At 40.2% G+C, this 14,416-nt stretch overlaps 1 protein-coding gene across 1 annotated transcript in view; it reads right to left on the reverse strand.

The window, feature by feature from the left end:
- The window catches only part of Pros1 (protein S), a 71,036-nt gene extending 64,071 nt beyond the window's left edge, over positions 1-6,965 (reverse strand). The window contains exon 1 of the mRNA XM_057764575.1: positions 6,679-6,965. Within this exon, the coding sequence (XP_057620558.1) occupies positions 6,679-6,754 (76 nt within the window). The 5' untranslated portion in view covers positions 6,755-6,965. The remainder of the gene's footprint in view (positions 1-6,678) is intronic.
- Positions 6,966-14,416: the final 7,451 nt, after the last annotated feature.

The raw sequence follows: 14,416 nt of genomic DNA on the forward strand, positions 1-14,416 counted from the left end.
TATGATTCGGGTGTACAGAAAATTATGGAAAATGACTGACACATCTTCCTGTGGGAACGTTAAAAAGCGTGTTCAGACAGGACTATTCCATAGCCTCTAATCTACTGTTTTTCCTTTTCATTTTTACTGAAACAGATAATGATGTGATTATTAGAAGATTCTAACATGTTTCCTGCTTATGTTATTACCAAGGTCTTTTGTTTGTGAAACATCGTATTTGCTCAACTCCGTAACATCACAAAATTAAAATGTCTACTTCCCATTGTAATCTACTTGACAAAAAAATAAGACAGTGATATACTCAGAACCAAAAATCATTATTAGATATTGAAGCTTTGCTACAGCTAAAAGCTTCAGGTCTAGAGTTAAGGAGAAAAGGAGGCAGCTGTGGTGTGTTGATGTTTAGTGACTACCTTTCAGCTCCTGTGAATATTTACTGATTTGGAAATAGGGTTTTAGCAGATGATCAAATCAAAACGAGGACACAGAGACAACAGTCCACCCCCAGTAGTGCTATTTCTCATATTTTTGGTTGTGAGCCTCGCCTTTAACAACTGAGCCATCTCTCCAGCCCCAGTAGTCTTCTTTCTAAAAATAAATTTAGATGAAGAGATGCAAATGTACACAACAAAGATGTGAAAACTTTAAGAAAAAAGCAAGGGACATCTCAGGCCACCTGTTATTAGAGACAAAGGTGAAACGTTTTCTTTCATACCTTGTAGAAGCAAGAAACCAAGTTAATGGTTTGATTTTAGACTTAGACTCCAGATTCCTAAGGCTATACATCCCTTTCATTTAAGTCACATAACTTGAGGCACTTTTGATCTGACAAGCCTGGGACACTCAAACAAAGATTTGCTCTTAAATTTTTGCTTTGTTTTTCTACAACTAGGTTTTATCCACCCAGAAATCTGGTGACTTAGAAGGAAGAAGGAATGCCTTCATAGGAACAATTACTATCCTTCCTACCTAGCTTTTAATAAAAGCTAGGAATAATGTTTTGTCATTTCATGTCCTTCAGTACCTCTGAGAGAAAAGAAAGATTGTGCTCAAGTCATGACAGTGAACAAGGTAAAATGATGTTTTTGCAACATATGAGTCAGGCTTTGGAGGACCAGAACTTTTTTGGAGTGAATAGATGCATCACCCACAGGTAGGAAGGCATAGGCTCAGTAAGTCTGTGTAGAATTGCTCTTACTCCAAAAAAAAAAAAAAAAAAAAAAAACCTGGAAGAATTCCTGAGGGCAAGAATGATGGAAAATGGGTCACCATGGAATCATTACCAAGCTCTATTTGCTAAGCAAGAGAGATTCAGGCAAGCCTTAAAGTCACTACCTGTGTTCCATTGTGTGCCTTTCTTTGGAAAGAAGGCCATGGATGCCTGTTACAGAGTAAATGACTACAAAGTAGACTTTTCTTCAATCTGTTTTTCTGCCTCTGTAACCATTCCCTGTGGGATTCTTCTTATCAATGCTCTGTGTAACCTCAGTGAGGTGATGTGAACAGTATAGCATCCTTCCATGACTATAGGCACAAAAACAAGGGCAAGACATTATGCAAATTGTCAATCATGGGACTTCAGAGTCAAACTAAGCCAAGAACTGATTAAGCTATCCTAGGAATTTGAGAAGGCAGGTAAACTTAGTCATCTGAAGGCAGTCTGTTAACTATATACATCAACTAAAGACTCGTGTCTTTGCCGTCCCTATCCATGACTGACCACACACCATTCTATAGCTTTCTGATCAATCAATGTAACTTTTCCAACCTTCTCGGAATTCTTCCTTGTTATAGTCTAGCCCTTAAGTATACCAGAAAAGCTCAAGTGTGAAAGTTCCTGTCCCCAAAGCAGCAGTGTTCATGGTGGAGTCTTTGGTATGTGGCTGGTGAAAGAGGGTTCTGGATTCATCACTGAATTAACCAATAGGTGGATGCATAGTGTAATGGATTGGGAGCAGCATATGAAACAAGCTCTCCCTTTTGATTCCTAACCTCAGTGAGGCGAAGTGAACAATGTCGCATCCTTCCATGACTGTAGGCCCAGAAACAAGGGTGAGTGACCACAGACTAAAAGGTCTGAAATCATGAGCCCAAGCAAATCTTTCCTTGCCCTGGTCAATTTTCTTGGGTATTTTTTCACAATAATAGCAAGAATACAAGAAACTTGACACTGGGATTGTGGTTGGTGCTGTGATTATAAATTATACAGACTAGAACAGTGTGAAATAATTTGGGGAAGCAGGCTAGAGACGGTGTACTACATGGTAAGTGGAGCTTAATGGACGATTCTGGGAGAATCATAGAAGACTAAAATGTTCAAAACCTCTCCATAGTGGAGAGGTTGCGCATGAAAGTGAAGACTGCTTGGGAACAGGACTAAAGGTCATTTGTGCTACATTCTGGCAAAGAACCTGTCTAATTTTCCCCATATTTTGCAGCTGTATGTGAGAGGAGGCTTAGGATTGAAACCCCAGTTAGTCCTTTGAAAGAAATTCCAAGGCAACTCTGCATCCAGGATGGGGCTTCAGAATTGCTGTTTGATCTCAGCTAGATTTACAGTATGACTCAGGAAGAAAAAAAATCAAATTGAGAAATTTGCTGTCTGACCAGCAAAGTAAAGCCTGTACAGTTGGGTTGCTGCTCATGGGGACATTCAAGAGGGTAGCATCATAAAAAATAATCCAAGCACTTTGTACCTGGGTAGTTAGAAAGATAACATGAGGTGATCTCATGAATCTGGAATACCCATACTTTATGGGCTCAGAGGTGGGTAAATGTAAACCTGTCATTTGAGAAGAACATCCCTGGGTGTTCTGGTCCCACAGCTAAGAAATCATTTCCTCTGTATTTCTCTTCTTTAATCACAAATTAACCGAGGAATCCACTGTAGCCATGATGCAAAGGGACCAGGGTGGCTACTGATCTTGCTATTAGCAGAACTTGATTTCACCCATGTGGTACTGTGTTTTGTTTTGGTTTGGTGTTTTTTGATGTTGTTGTTGTTTGGTTGATTGTTTTGTTTTGTTTTGGTGTGGAGTGCCAGGGTCCCACTGATATGTCAAAGAAAAATGTAGCTTATAGCACAGTTGAGGTTTTGTAAGGAGACCCTGAATGTCCTGAAGCTGTGAAAGCAAAAGCAACACTGGTGACAGCAGGACAGCAGAGATGCCAGTGACATGGCACAGCTTCCAAAGGAAGCTGCAGATAGCAAAGCAAAGCCTGTTCAAGAGGATAACCATAAGGTCTGAATTCAATACAGCTGTGGGGGTGGCCTTCAGGGCTCATATCATAACATCATGTGCCTCAGATGGCAGACGTATAAATACTGCTTGTCCTGCAAGCTTCCAGCCTTCTTTAATGGATTCTCTCTCCCTGTTTTACAGTTCTTCTCATTTGGCATAGGAGTGTTTTCCCATGCATACTTGAGTATTGGTTGTACGTAACTCGTTCTTCTTGGATCTCAAAGTTCCTAGCTAAGATTTTGCCTTGAATCTCTGAAAATGCTTTGGAACTTTGACTTTTGCTCCATGATGGAATTGGTAAGAACAAAGACTTATAAAAGCTGGAGTAGTGTGTTCTGATGCCTTCTGCATCCTGAGATTGACATAAGTCTTTGGGGCCCAGGAAAGCGATTATAGTCCAGATGCTAAAAGTTCTACAAAAGCTCATTCGTTGAGCACTTCATCCCTAAAAAGGGGGTAATCTGAAGTGGGCTTTTGGGGGATCATTGGACCATGAAAGCATTTGCCCAAGGCCTTGAATTCACAGTTTCATGGGTTTGGGGAGGAGGTGCTGTATCATAAAAATAAGCTTTTTTTCTCTTTCCTGATGATGCTTCATCTATTGTCATAGTGTTCTGCCTTAACACATGCCTCTCTAAGTGCCCATGAATGGCAACCTCAAAACCATGTGTCAAAACAAACCTTTTCCTTTTAGTTGGTTGTCTCATGCATTTTTATCAGACTGACTAAAACTGGCTAAGACATTCCTGATTCATTATTGTGACTCTCAGATAAAGAATACACACACACACATACACATGTATGTATGTATGTATATATGTATATACATATGTATGTATACCAATATATTTATGATCGGAAGCATACCATTATGTTCCCAGGCCTCAATGATTGTGTCCATCTCACAATGCATTTAATATCTAATGTATATAAACAGACTTCTCATATTATTATTTAAAGCTTACATATTTAAATAGTTCACTCAGGATACAAAGAAGACATGAAGCTTCAATCAACAGCAAATGTCCATGTGAAGTATATCTCTGTACTTGCTGGCACAGAATTCATGGTAGAAGAATACACCAGGGTATTTTTTTTTTTACCATGGTATTTTTTATTATCACCATTGCTATATCAGAAGCTAACTCTTACAGCACAAACCCCAAATATAAATTAAACCTTGAGAAAATTACTCCATTAGTGTAGAAGTATATTCTGAAGTAAAGAAAATTTAAAGAAAGACAAAAATAAACTCATGACAAAGAGGAGAGCTAGCAGTGGGCACAAAACATGTAGAAATAATGGGTCAATATGTGCTGAGAACACTGCATCCACCCGAAAGGGAAGTCTGGATAAGGCCAAGTTAGCCCACCCAAAATAGATATCCTCCTCTTCCCATTTCCCTTTTCACCACAAGCTCTCATGAGTGATGAGCAAACTGCATGCAAAATGTGAAATCGAAATGCAAGGCTTTTTGTGTATGTATTTCTTACTTTTATATATTTGTGATTTTTATTCATGCAAATACATTTGGAAAGTCACTTGATAGCTGAATACTTGCTTTCTTATTAAAATGAAGAGCTTGAGTCTACAAGAGCTAGTTCCAGGACAGGAACCAAAAGCTACGGAGAAACCCTGTCTCGAAAATCCAAAAAAAAAAAAAAAAAAAAAAAGAAGAGCTTGAAAGTCAGGCATGGTGGTACATGCAAGCAATTCCATCACTTGGAAGGTCAAGAAGGCTACTGTAGGTGAAGTGTAATTCAGAACTACAGAGCAGGGTGCTGGCATTTGGTGGTGGTGTTTTAAGTACCCTCTCAAAAATATCTGTCTTCTGCAAAGGGACGCCTTATTATAGCAATATTTCTAGAACCGTACAATCGATTATACGTAAGATATTTAAAAATCTAATTATAGCTCAAATTTCCAGTCTTCTGGAGTTGGGGAGTGTGGAATCTAGCTCAGTTGCCAAGTATGCACAAAGCCCTGGATTTAATTCTCAGTGCCACAATGAAACCTGATGATAAACAAGACACCAAAAGAAAATCTTTGGGAGAAGTCAAAGCTTAGGGCATCTGTTTCTTCACCAATAAACCAGAGATGATTTAAACCGGACAACAACCAGGAAGGTTATAGTCATCATAGGGCCAAATATTCTTTCTGTGATGTCCTCGTAGCATGAACTTGTCTGTTTTCTGTATGGTCCCTTGCTCTTTTCTCAAACACCAGCTATCTAAATTTTGTTTTGTTTTCGTTTCAAGATAGGGTTTCTCTGGGTAGCCCCAGTTATCCTGGAACTCACTCTGCAGACCAGCCTGGCCTTGAACTCAGAGATCTGCTTGCCTCTGACTTTGCTAAGATTAAAAGCACATGCCACACCCACCCTGCTGCTAAGTGAAAATATTTGAGTCTTGATAAACAAGATAGATCACGTGCAGGCATACAGTCACATGTAGCTTAGTTATAGGGATTTGATTGTTGAAGTTTTATAAATTGTAACTTGTTTATCTTCAACACAAAATGAACACATTACATTTTGGTCTTTAAGTTAGTTATAATTTTAAAAATATCTGGCTCTCTTTCTTATTCATTAATAAAAACTTGGAATTCTAGCAAACTCCCATTTAATTATATCTTTGAGAAAAGTTTCTTTGGTGCCCTTGGTAGCCTAAATGGTATTTGTTAAACAGTTATTGCTCCCATGCCAGTTTCTGGGACTACAAAAGAGCAAAAGAACGCACTGTTAATTATGAACATATTTAAGCTTTTGAAAACAATTTAATTGACAATTAAAATGTACTAAAGTCTTGTTCGTTATATATTTCTAAGAGAAAACTCGATACGCTGCCTGGAATTCGGGAATGGGAAGAGGAATCAGAAAAATAAGGTACAAAGAATTCCTGCCACCACCTCAGAATAGTAGCAGTTGAAATCCTCAGAACAAAACGATCCTCGGGACAAGATAATATCCAGCAGTCATTTCTGATATCAAGGTTAGAAAATGATATGTAAACCCACAGTAATCCTCAAACAGTTTGTCAATGTGAAACAAGCCAATCAAGTTCAAAGTCCAGAAATTGCAAAAGGAAGGGTAGCTGCAAGAGAGGGTGCAGGCTGGGGCACTCTTTTGTAAAAGGAAGGGCACCAAAGGGTTGACTTAGCTTTCCTAGCAATGTTTAGGACTGTGCTCATCCAATTCCTTTGACACTTAGCGTCACCCAGGTTCTTGCGTCAAGTCCTGTGGGGACAATGATTCTCAAAGCAAGGCAAACGTTGATCCTGTCCCACCTTTATACCCTCAACTAGACCCAGGCTGCGGCTACTCTCTGAGCGGTGGGGGACTTACTGGAAACTTAGGAGGCAGCGAGCAGCTTAGTGGAAAATCCTACCAGCCAGGGCACGTAGGAAAGGGAGAAGCCAGGAGATATGGATTACTTACAGTTTGTCTCCGAGGCAGGCAGCACCAAGGCGAGACATGCCAGCAGCACCCGAGAGCGCGCGCTCAGGACCCTCATTGCTGAGCGAGGGGCCAGGGCTCAGGGAAGGCGCAGCGGGCACCGAGCCGGCGCTCGGCCGAGGGAAGCTGGGAGTCTGGGCTCAGCTCTTCCAGCTCTGCTGTGGCCCAGCCCGAGCGCAGGCGGAGCAGCCCGGGGCGAAGGGGACCGCCCGCTCCCAGCCCCCAGCCCGGGAGGGGAAGCGATGACTGGGACATTTCCTGGAAGCTTTTCGCTGCTGGGGGTGGGGGTGCGGGGTGAAGGGGGGTTGGGAGGGGGAGGGCTCAGAAAGTGAGGTCGGAGGCCAAGGAAAGCTTATCAGAGGTCCTTTGTCACTATCTCCAGTTCTGCATTTACTTCTTTTCTTTAGAAAGTGAAGTTTTCCAAGAAAAGACCCACTCTCCTTCCCTACCTCCCCCCTCTCCTTTTCCCTCTCCCTTTCCTTTTCCACTCACTCTTTCCCTCCTCCTTTCTCTCTTTCCCCTTCTCTCCTTCTTTCCATGTCCAGAGACTGTGTCAGTCAGGAGGATGTCAGGATGTCAACCTGAACTCCGAAGCCAATTTGGACTTTAGGAAGAAGACTGACCGGAACAGCAGTGAAGGGAAGAAAAGAAAATGGAATGTTTTGATCACCTATGGTGTCATTCCTCCAAACAGCTTTTTTTTTTTTCCCGGTATTAATGTATTACCATCAGTTTTGGTCCTGTATATACCTGTGAACCAGGCATTAGGTTGCTGCTGGAAACTCAGAACTTGGGTTCGAAGCACAGTAATTGGTCTTACCACTGTTGCATAACGTTAAGAAAAGATCCTGTCCTTTTGAGCCCTAGTCATATCATCTGTAATGCAGAGATAAGAGGTTTCCATAGTGTCGAACTGAGACTTTCAATAGATGCAATACGAAGCGATAAGAGCATGTCAAGTAGTAGTTCACAATGCATATATATTATTGTTCACTTTCTGCCCAAATGAAACATCAATTAGTTTTTTTTCTAGCTGTGTGAATGAAACTTACTAAGCAAAATCATATTTTAAGGATTATTTCCAGATCCGTTTTCTTTTTTTATCCCTTTTCTTTCTTTTGGGAACTCTTACACTATACCAATCTCTGTTCTGTGCCTTGTTTAAGAATTAATGTATGATAAAGGTGTAGGAGGTCCTTCTGTTTATGTGCTGCTTTCATTGGTTAATCAATAAAGAAACTGCTTGGCCTGATAGGGCAGAACTTAGGTAGGCGGAGAAGACAGAACTGAATTCTGGGTGGAAGAAAGCAGAGTCAGAGAGAGCCGCCATGGAGCTGCCAGGTCAGACATGCTGAATCTTTCCTGGTAAGCCACAACCTCGTGGTGACATACAGATTAATAGAAATGGGTTGAATCAAGATGTGAGAGTTAGCCAATAAGAGGCTAGAGCTAATGGCCCAGGCAGTGTTTAAATGAATACAGTTTTTGTGTGACTACTTCAGGTGTAAGCTATCCAGGCGGCTGGGACGCAAAGCAGGCCCTCTCTCCATCAACAATTGGCGCCAGACTAAGAAGAGAAAATAAGATTTAATCCCATATATATGCAGGGGAATTTTACAAAATTGTGAGATTCAAGGAGGTGGCCCAATGATTGAGACATATTGCAACTTAAGCTGTGGAAAGGGAGTTGGAGGTTTCAGCAAAAGGAGTCGAGTGTGGGGAGAAAAGAGCTCAAGGAAAGACAAGAGTTGAAAAGTATGGTCAAAGGGGGTTTGTCTTATTGTCTTGGGGACAACAAAACTCATCTCTGGGACTTGCTCTTCCTGGTCTGATAAGAATTTTACTAATCAAAAATTTCTTTATAAGTATAGATTTCTGTTGTAGCTTGGATCTTTTAAAAATGCAGGGCAATGGTGGCCCTGGCCCACGCCTTTAATCCCTGTACTCAGGAGACAAAGGCAGATGGATCTCTGTGAGTTTGAGGCCACCCTGGTCTACAGAGTGAGTTCTAGGACAGGCTCAAAGCTACACAGAGAAACCATGTCTTGGAAAAACAAAAAACAAAAACCTTTAAAAGTAATTGTTTGGATGTGCTTTGCCTGTGGGTGTGCTCTCTGTGCCTGCAGAAGCCAGCAGAGGGCACCGGGTCCTCTTGGAACTGGAGTTACAGATGATTTTGGAGACACCACGTGAGTACTGGGAACCAAACCCAGGTCCTTTGGAAAAGCAGTAAGGGCTCAACCACTGAGCCATCTCTCCAGCCTCTAAAGCTCCATTTTTACTTATCTTGGTTGTATCTCAACAGGTCCTGAGATAAAGACTTTGTCACCAGCCTGTGCTGGTGTTGGTGAAAGAAACATTAGGACTGAGGACTAATAGGTGGTGATATGTAAATGTGTTCCCCCTCCCTTTCCTTAGAGAAAAGTAACTAAGTAACCAGTAACCACAAGGTAAGCAGCCCTTTTGCTTCTTCCTTCCAGTCCTAACATTACCATGGCACATTGTGCCATCAAAGGCAAAGGCTATGTTATAGAACCGCTCTAAAACCGTGAGCCAAAATATTCATTTTCTCCATTACATTGATCCTCTGGTAGATTTTGTTGTTATATTTGTTTTGTTTTGTTTTGTTTTGTTTTCATTAGGACAGAAACTGACTGACACAATTTCCTTTCCACATTAGGGAACTCACATTTTATTTGATGCAGTCACTAAAGAGCCTGCTACTTCTGCTGGATTTTGATTTGCTGTGGTTTAAAATGTCCCCTATGCCATCAGCAATTGTTGAAAACATCTGCAAACTTGGGTTGTCGCCATAGGTGAGTTTCATTACCTATAGCTTCAGGACTCTCAGTTCCACACCTCCTGCTCATTTCTGGGAAGGTGAAATCCAGTCCCCCAGACACCCAGTATCCCACATCTTTCTCTGGCTTCTATCATGACTCCTTTGTCTTCATAAGGTCCAGTGGAACTGCAGGCCAACACTGGCATGGCTGTGAAGATGGTGGGACTCAGATGTCCATATTTTCAAATAAAACTGTTTAACTGATATATATATATATATATTACATGTTGCTATATCATATTCTCATTTCTTCAGTTCACTAGAATAAGAATTATCTAGTATGTCTGTGATCCCTTCCTTTAAAAGAAAAACTTTTCTCCTTTGTGAATCCTTGACTCCACCAGGTCTATGTGTTTACCACTTTATTCTCATCCCCAGGTAGTTCAAGAACAAATATGAATCTAATCCCTCATAACTGTTTGGGTTATATTAAAGGAAGCTTTAAGTATTATATTTAATCGTTAGAATGTAAATGCACATATGCCACAGGTCTTCAATGAAAAACTCCATTTGAAAATCTCTCCATTATTGGAGGACAATTTTTTGGGACATTGTCAACTTTGAGATTTCAAAATTTCCCTCAGAGGGAGAAGTTCGTAAATAAAAAATCAGCAGCATTTCATAAAGTATCATTTCCAATTTAAACAGAGAGAGAGAAAGCCTGAGAAGGGAACATTAAATAAATAAAGGCATTTCAAGGAAATGGAAAAATAGAAAAAACACTTCATTTTCTTTGCCTGATGAACATTTTAGCTTCAGAACTACATTGCTGTATCAGTGCACATGAGGAACAACTGCCTCTTTGCTGTAATGTTAAACTTGAATACTATCTGAAATGCTGAATAATAAAATTGAAGAATATATCTCTGGATAAAATATGTGTGTTTTAAACTTATAAGCTCCCTCTAGTTTTAATTCAATATTGATATCTGGTTTCAGCTCTAAGTATCAACACTTTGGCTAATATTATACAGTTGAATATGATTTAGGTATGGTGTGGGAGGTTCTTCTGTCTCTGTGTTGCTTTCATTAGTTAACGAATAAAGAACTGCTTTGAGCCTATGACAGAAAAGAATAGAACTCGGCGGAGAAAGCTCGGCTGTCTGCTGGGAGAAAGAAGTCAGAGCGACCGAGTCCAGCTGGCCTTGGTGAGTTCCCATAGAGCATCCCCATTGTCTCAGTGTGTGGGTGCACCCCTCGCGGTCCTGAGTCCCTTGCTCGTGCTCTCTCTCCTTCTGCTCCTGGAAGGAGGTGGGAGATCCTTGGACTTCCCACAAGGCAGGGAACCCTGACTGCTCTTCGGGCTGATAAGGGAGGGGGAGTTAATTGGGGTAGGGGGAGGGAAATGGGAGGCGGTGGCGGGGAGGAGGCAAAAATCTTTAATAAATAAATAAATTTAAAAAAAAAAAGAAGTCAGAGCGATACCATGTAGCCCCACCAGAGACAGACACCGGACCTTTAACTGGTAAGCCACAACCTCGTGGCCAAACACAGATTAATAGAAATGGGTTAGATTACATAAGAGTTAGCCAATAAGAAGCTAGAGCTAATGGGCCAAGCAGTGATTTAATTAATACAGTTTCCATATGGTTATTTTGGTTCTGGGCAGCCAGGACGAACAAGCGGCCTCCTTCAACATAGATATGCTTCCTTATATACAAACAAGATTTGTCCAAACTTGAACTCCTTATATAATCCTGTTTCCATATTAAATTATACAGTTTCTATATTTCATATTATTTTACTAATAAATCAACTAATATGTTCATTAATCATGCTTTCTATGTACTGTTCTTTCTGAACAATAAAATGTATCAAGGCAGGATGTTTTTGATGTTTGATTTACAGCTTTGTTTCCAGTGTCTGGAACACTGAGTAGTCCATAGATACTCGACTGAACAGTTTGAGCCTGGGGATTTATATATGGCTGTATGATGGGTGAACATGTGACTCTTGCTTTGTGATTGTAGTTTTGTTTGCTTACCTTTTAGCAGTACTAAACATTGAACTCTGACGCACACATACTAGGGAACTTCTTTACCACTAGGTTGTAGGCTCACCATCAGACATTTCTCCTTCCTTCTTTCCTTTTTTTTTAATTGATAGAATCTCACTATGCACTTCTGGATGACCCAGAATTCTATATGTAGACTGAACTGACCTCAGATTCATAAAGATCTACTTGCCTCTGTTTCCTGGGTACTAAGATTAAGGGAATGTAACACCACACCCAGTTTAAGGGTATTATTTAGAATGATAGCAGCAAGGACTCTTTTGCTCATTCATTGTGGTAAAAGAGCCACAAAAATGTGGTGATTTATTTCTTGGTCACGGGAAATTGAAATCTGCATGTCTTTCCAGGCAGAGGCTCACCATATGTTGGCATGACATGCTAACATAGACTCTTAAAACTATTCACATAGAAAGGGGGAGCAGGGATCATTGCCCTGGCTGTCAAGTACCTTCATGAAATATTGACATTCTACTCACCATTCAACTGGGCACAAGAAGATACTTGGTGTGCTTGATTCTATAAGGTAAGAATAGCTTTCTTATGTGCTTGTAAAGAGAAGGGAACAAGAAATGATTAGTATTTCCCCTGTCCATCAAACCACTTAAGGCATTGAAAAACTTAGAGTCAAATTCCATAGATGATGACTGACTACTTTCTGGCAGTAGAAATTATTACCAGAATTTAGTTTTAAAACAGGTGGTACCAAATATGCTTCTTGAAACTCCAAATGTGCATGCACATAAAACAAACTTCTTCAGGCACAGAAGGGAAACTTACACTTATTTTTTTTTAAGAAAGTATGTTTTTTAAAAGAAAAACAGAAGATTAGGGCAAGCTCCTAGAAAACATATGAAGACAAAGGAAGAATTATCAGGCAGAGAAGAGAAAGAGGATAATATTCAACTGTGAAAGCGCAAGAGGAGACCAGAACGAGTTTTAGAAGTCTTAACTGTATTGAGTGGAGAGATGCAAAAGAGCTGCTTCTTCCCCCACAGTGTCTGGATCTCTTCTTCAGCATGAGGGCTCTCCTATGGCCTCTTGTGAAGCTCAAGATTGTAAATAGAGGATCAAAAACAACATCCAGTACTATTCAGATGGATAGGTCAAAATTAAACTCAACCGTTGGGAACCCCGAAGTCTCCACACCAGGGTATGAAGAAGATTCAAGGGCCACCTCAGTTATAGGAACAAGAAAAACTATAAGCATTTAGAGTCCAGCATCCTCTTGAACTTCCTGGTTGGTCAACAAGGTTAAGGAACAGGAAGTGCTGATGTGAAACAAATCTTACTGTGTTGAGGTCTATCACAACATTTCTTTCAAGAGTTGTAAAATTGTCATTAAAAGAACAGCACAGGTGAACTTTGTTAGAGTCATCAATCCCAAAGTCAGGCTAGGCAGCAAAAAAAAAAAAAAAAAAAAAAAAAAAAAACAAAAAAACCTGGCTCATGTGCTTTATTTCTGTTTAAATGAAGCATCTAAGAGGGGAGGATGACAGAGGGAAGCGGGAGGGAGTAAGACAGAAGGGGATAGGGAGGGAAGAGAGAAGAATTTGGACAATATAATTTTGTTTAGCATGGTTTGACAGGATAGAATGAATGAAAATGAACTTCGACAACAGTGCTCTATAAAGTTGTTGAACCACAAGTTACAGAGGGTGGATTGTGAAAATTAGTAAAAACCAAACAAATAAAAAACTTGTTAACCCCAGTGATTGTTAATGAAGACCCTTTCCTTATGCTTCCCTGAACTTCCACCCCACTCCATGGATACGCAGATAGGTAGCTATGGTGTAACACAAATGCTCGTGAGACACATGGCAGTAACTCTAAAACCTGCTGTTATCTATCAGAGATTGCATTGAACTCTATCTCACCATCTCAGGAACCTTGTGAACTGGTGTGTTTTCAATCCCATCTTACAGAAGGCCTACAGAGGTTCAGAGCTGTCAAGCTCATGAATGAGAAAAGAACTGCTTAAAAAACCCAGTCTAACTTAGTTGTACACTGTCATTTTCCCTTGCACTGTGAATTCCCAGTGTTCTCTTCTATGATTTGAAATGTCTTTATCATCTATCTATCTATCTTTCATCTATCTTTTAGTCAGAAGTTGAATAAACATGGCTCTACATGTTATTGCTTGCTTTTCAAAAAATGTATATTAATTTTTCCTCAATAAGTATATTAGAAACACATACATTAAATACCTCTTTTTAAAAAAGCATTGCAAAAGAGTCAGCATATTCACAATCTCAAAATTCAGATATCAGATGACTGTGATTCTAGATAGCTAAAAAGTTCCTTAAAAAATACATTAAATTATTACCTCTCCTTATTTTTGAGTGGAAAGTGCACAACGTTTTCATTTAGTTCCTTCTATGTTTGCACATTCTACAACAAGGACATGTTGCTCTTGTAATTGCAACCCCTTCTTACAAGAAATATAATTATTGTTCACTTTTTTTACATAACAGCGATAAACATCAGATTAAAATAGCATTTCCATTTGAACTGTTGAAACAGCTCAGCAAACGAGTTTTCCCCGTGTGTCTTTAATTTTTAATTGCCTCAGTGTATGGCTCCTGAATTCTTCAGCCTGAGTAGACCTGAGCCCCAGAGGATCACCATTCCCACTGCATAACAAAACAGAACAAAACAAAACAAAAGCACGCAGACGAGCAGAGCTCTTTGGATCTCATTTGAGTTACTGGAGATGAAGGGGGATGCAAAAAGTTTGACAGGCAATGCATTTCCATTGGGTATATAGTCAGGACCTGTGTGAGATCTCTTCAGGAATCCTGGATTTATCTACGGACGCTCCGGTTGCCTAGTTACCAGATCCTGCTTCCGCGAGCTCCTCCTTATTC

This window comes from Chionomys nivalis, chromosome 3 (genome assembly GCF_950005125.1).
Source record: "Chionomys nivalis chromosome 3, mChiNiv1.1, whole genome shotgun sequence".
NCBI lineage: Eukaryota > Metazoa > Chordata > Mammalia > Rodentia > Cricetidae > Chionomys > Chionomys nivalis.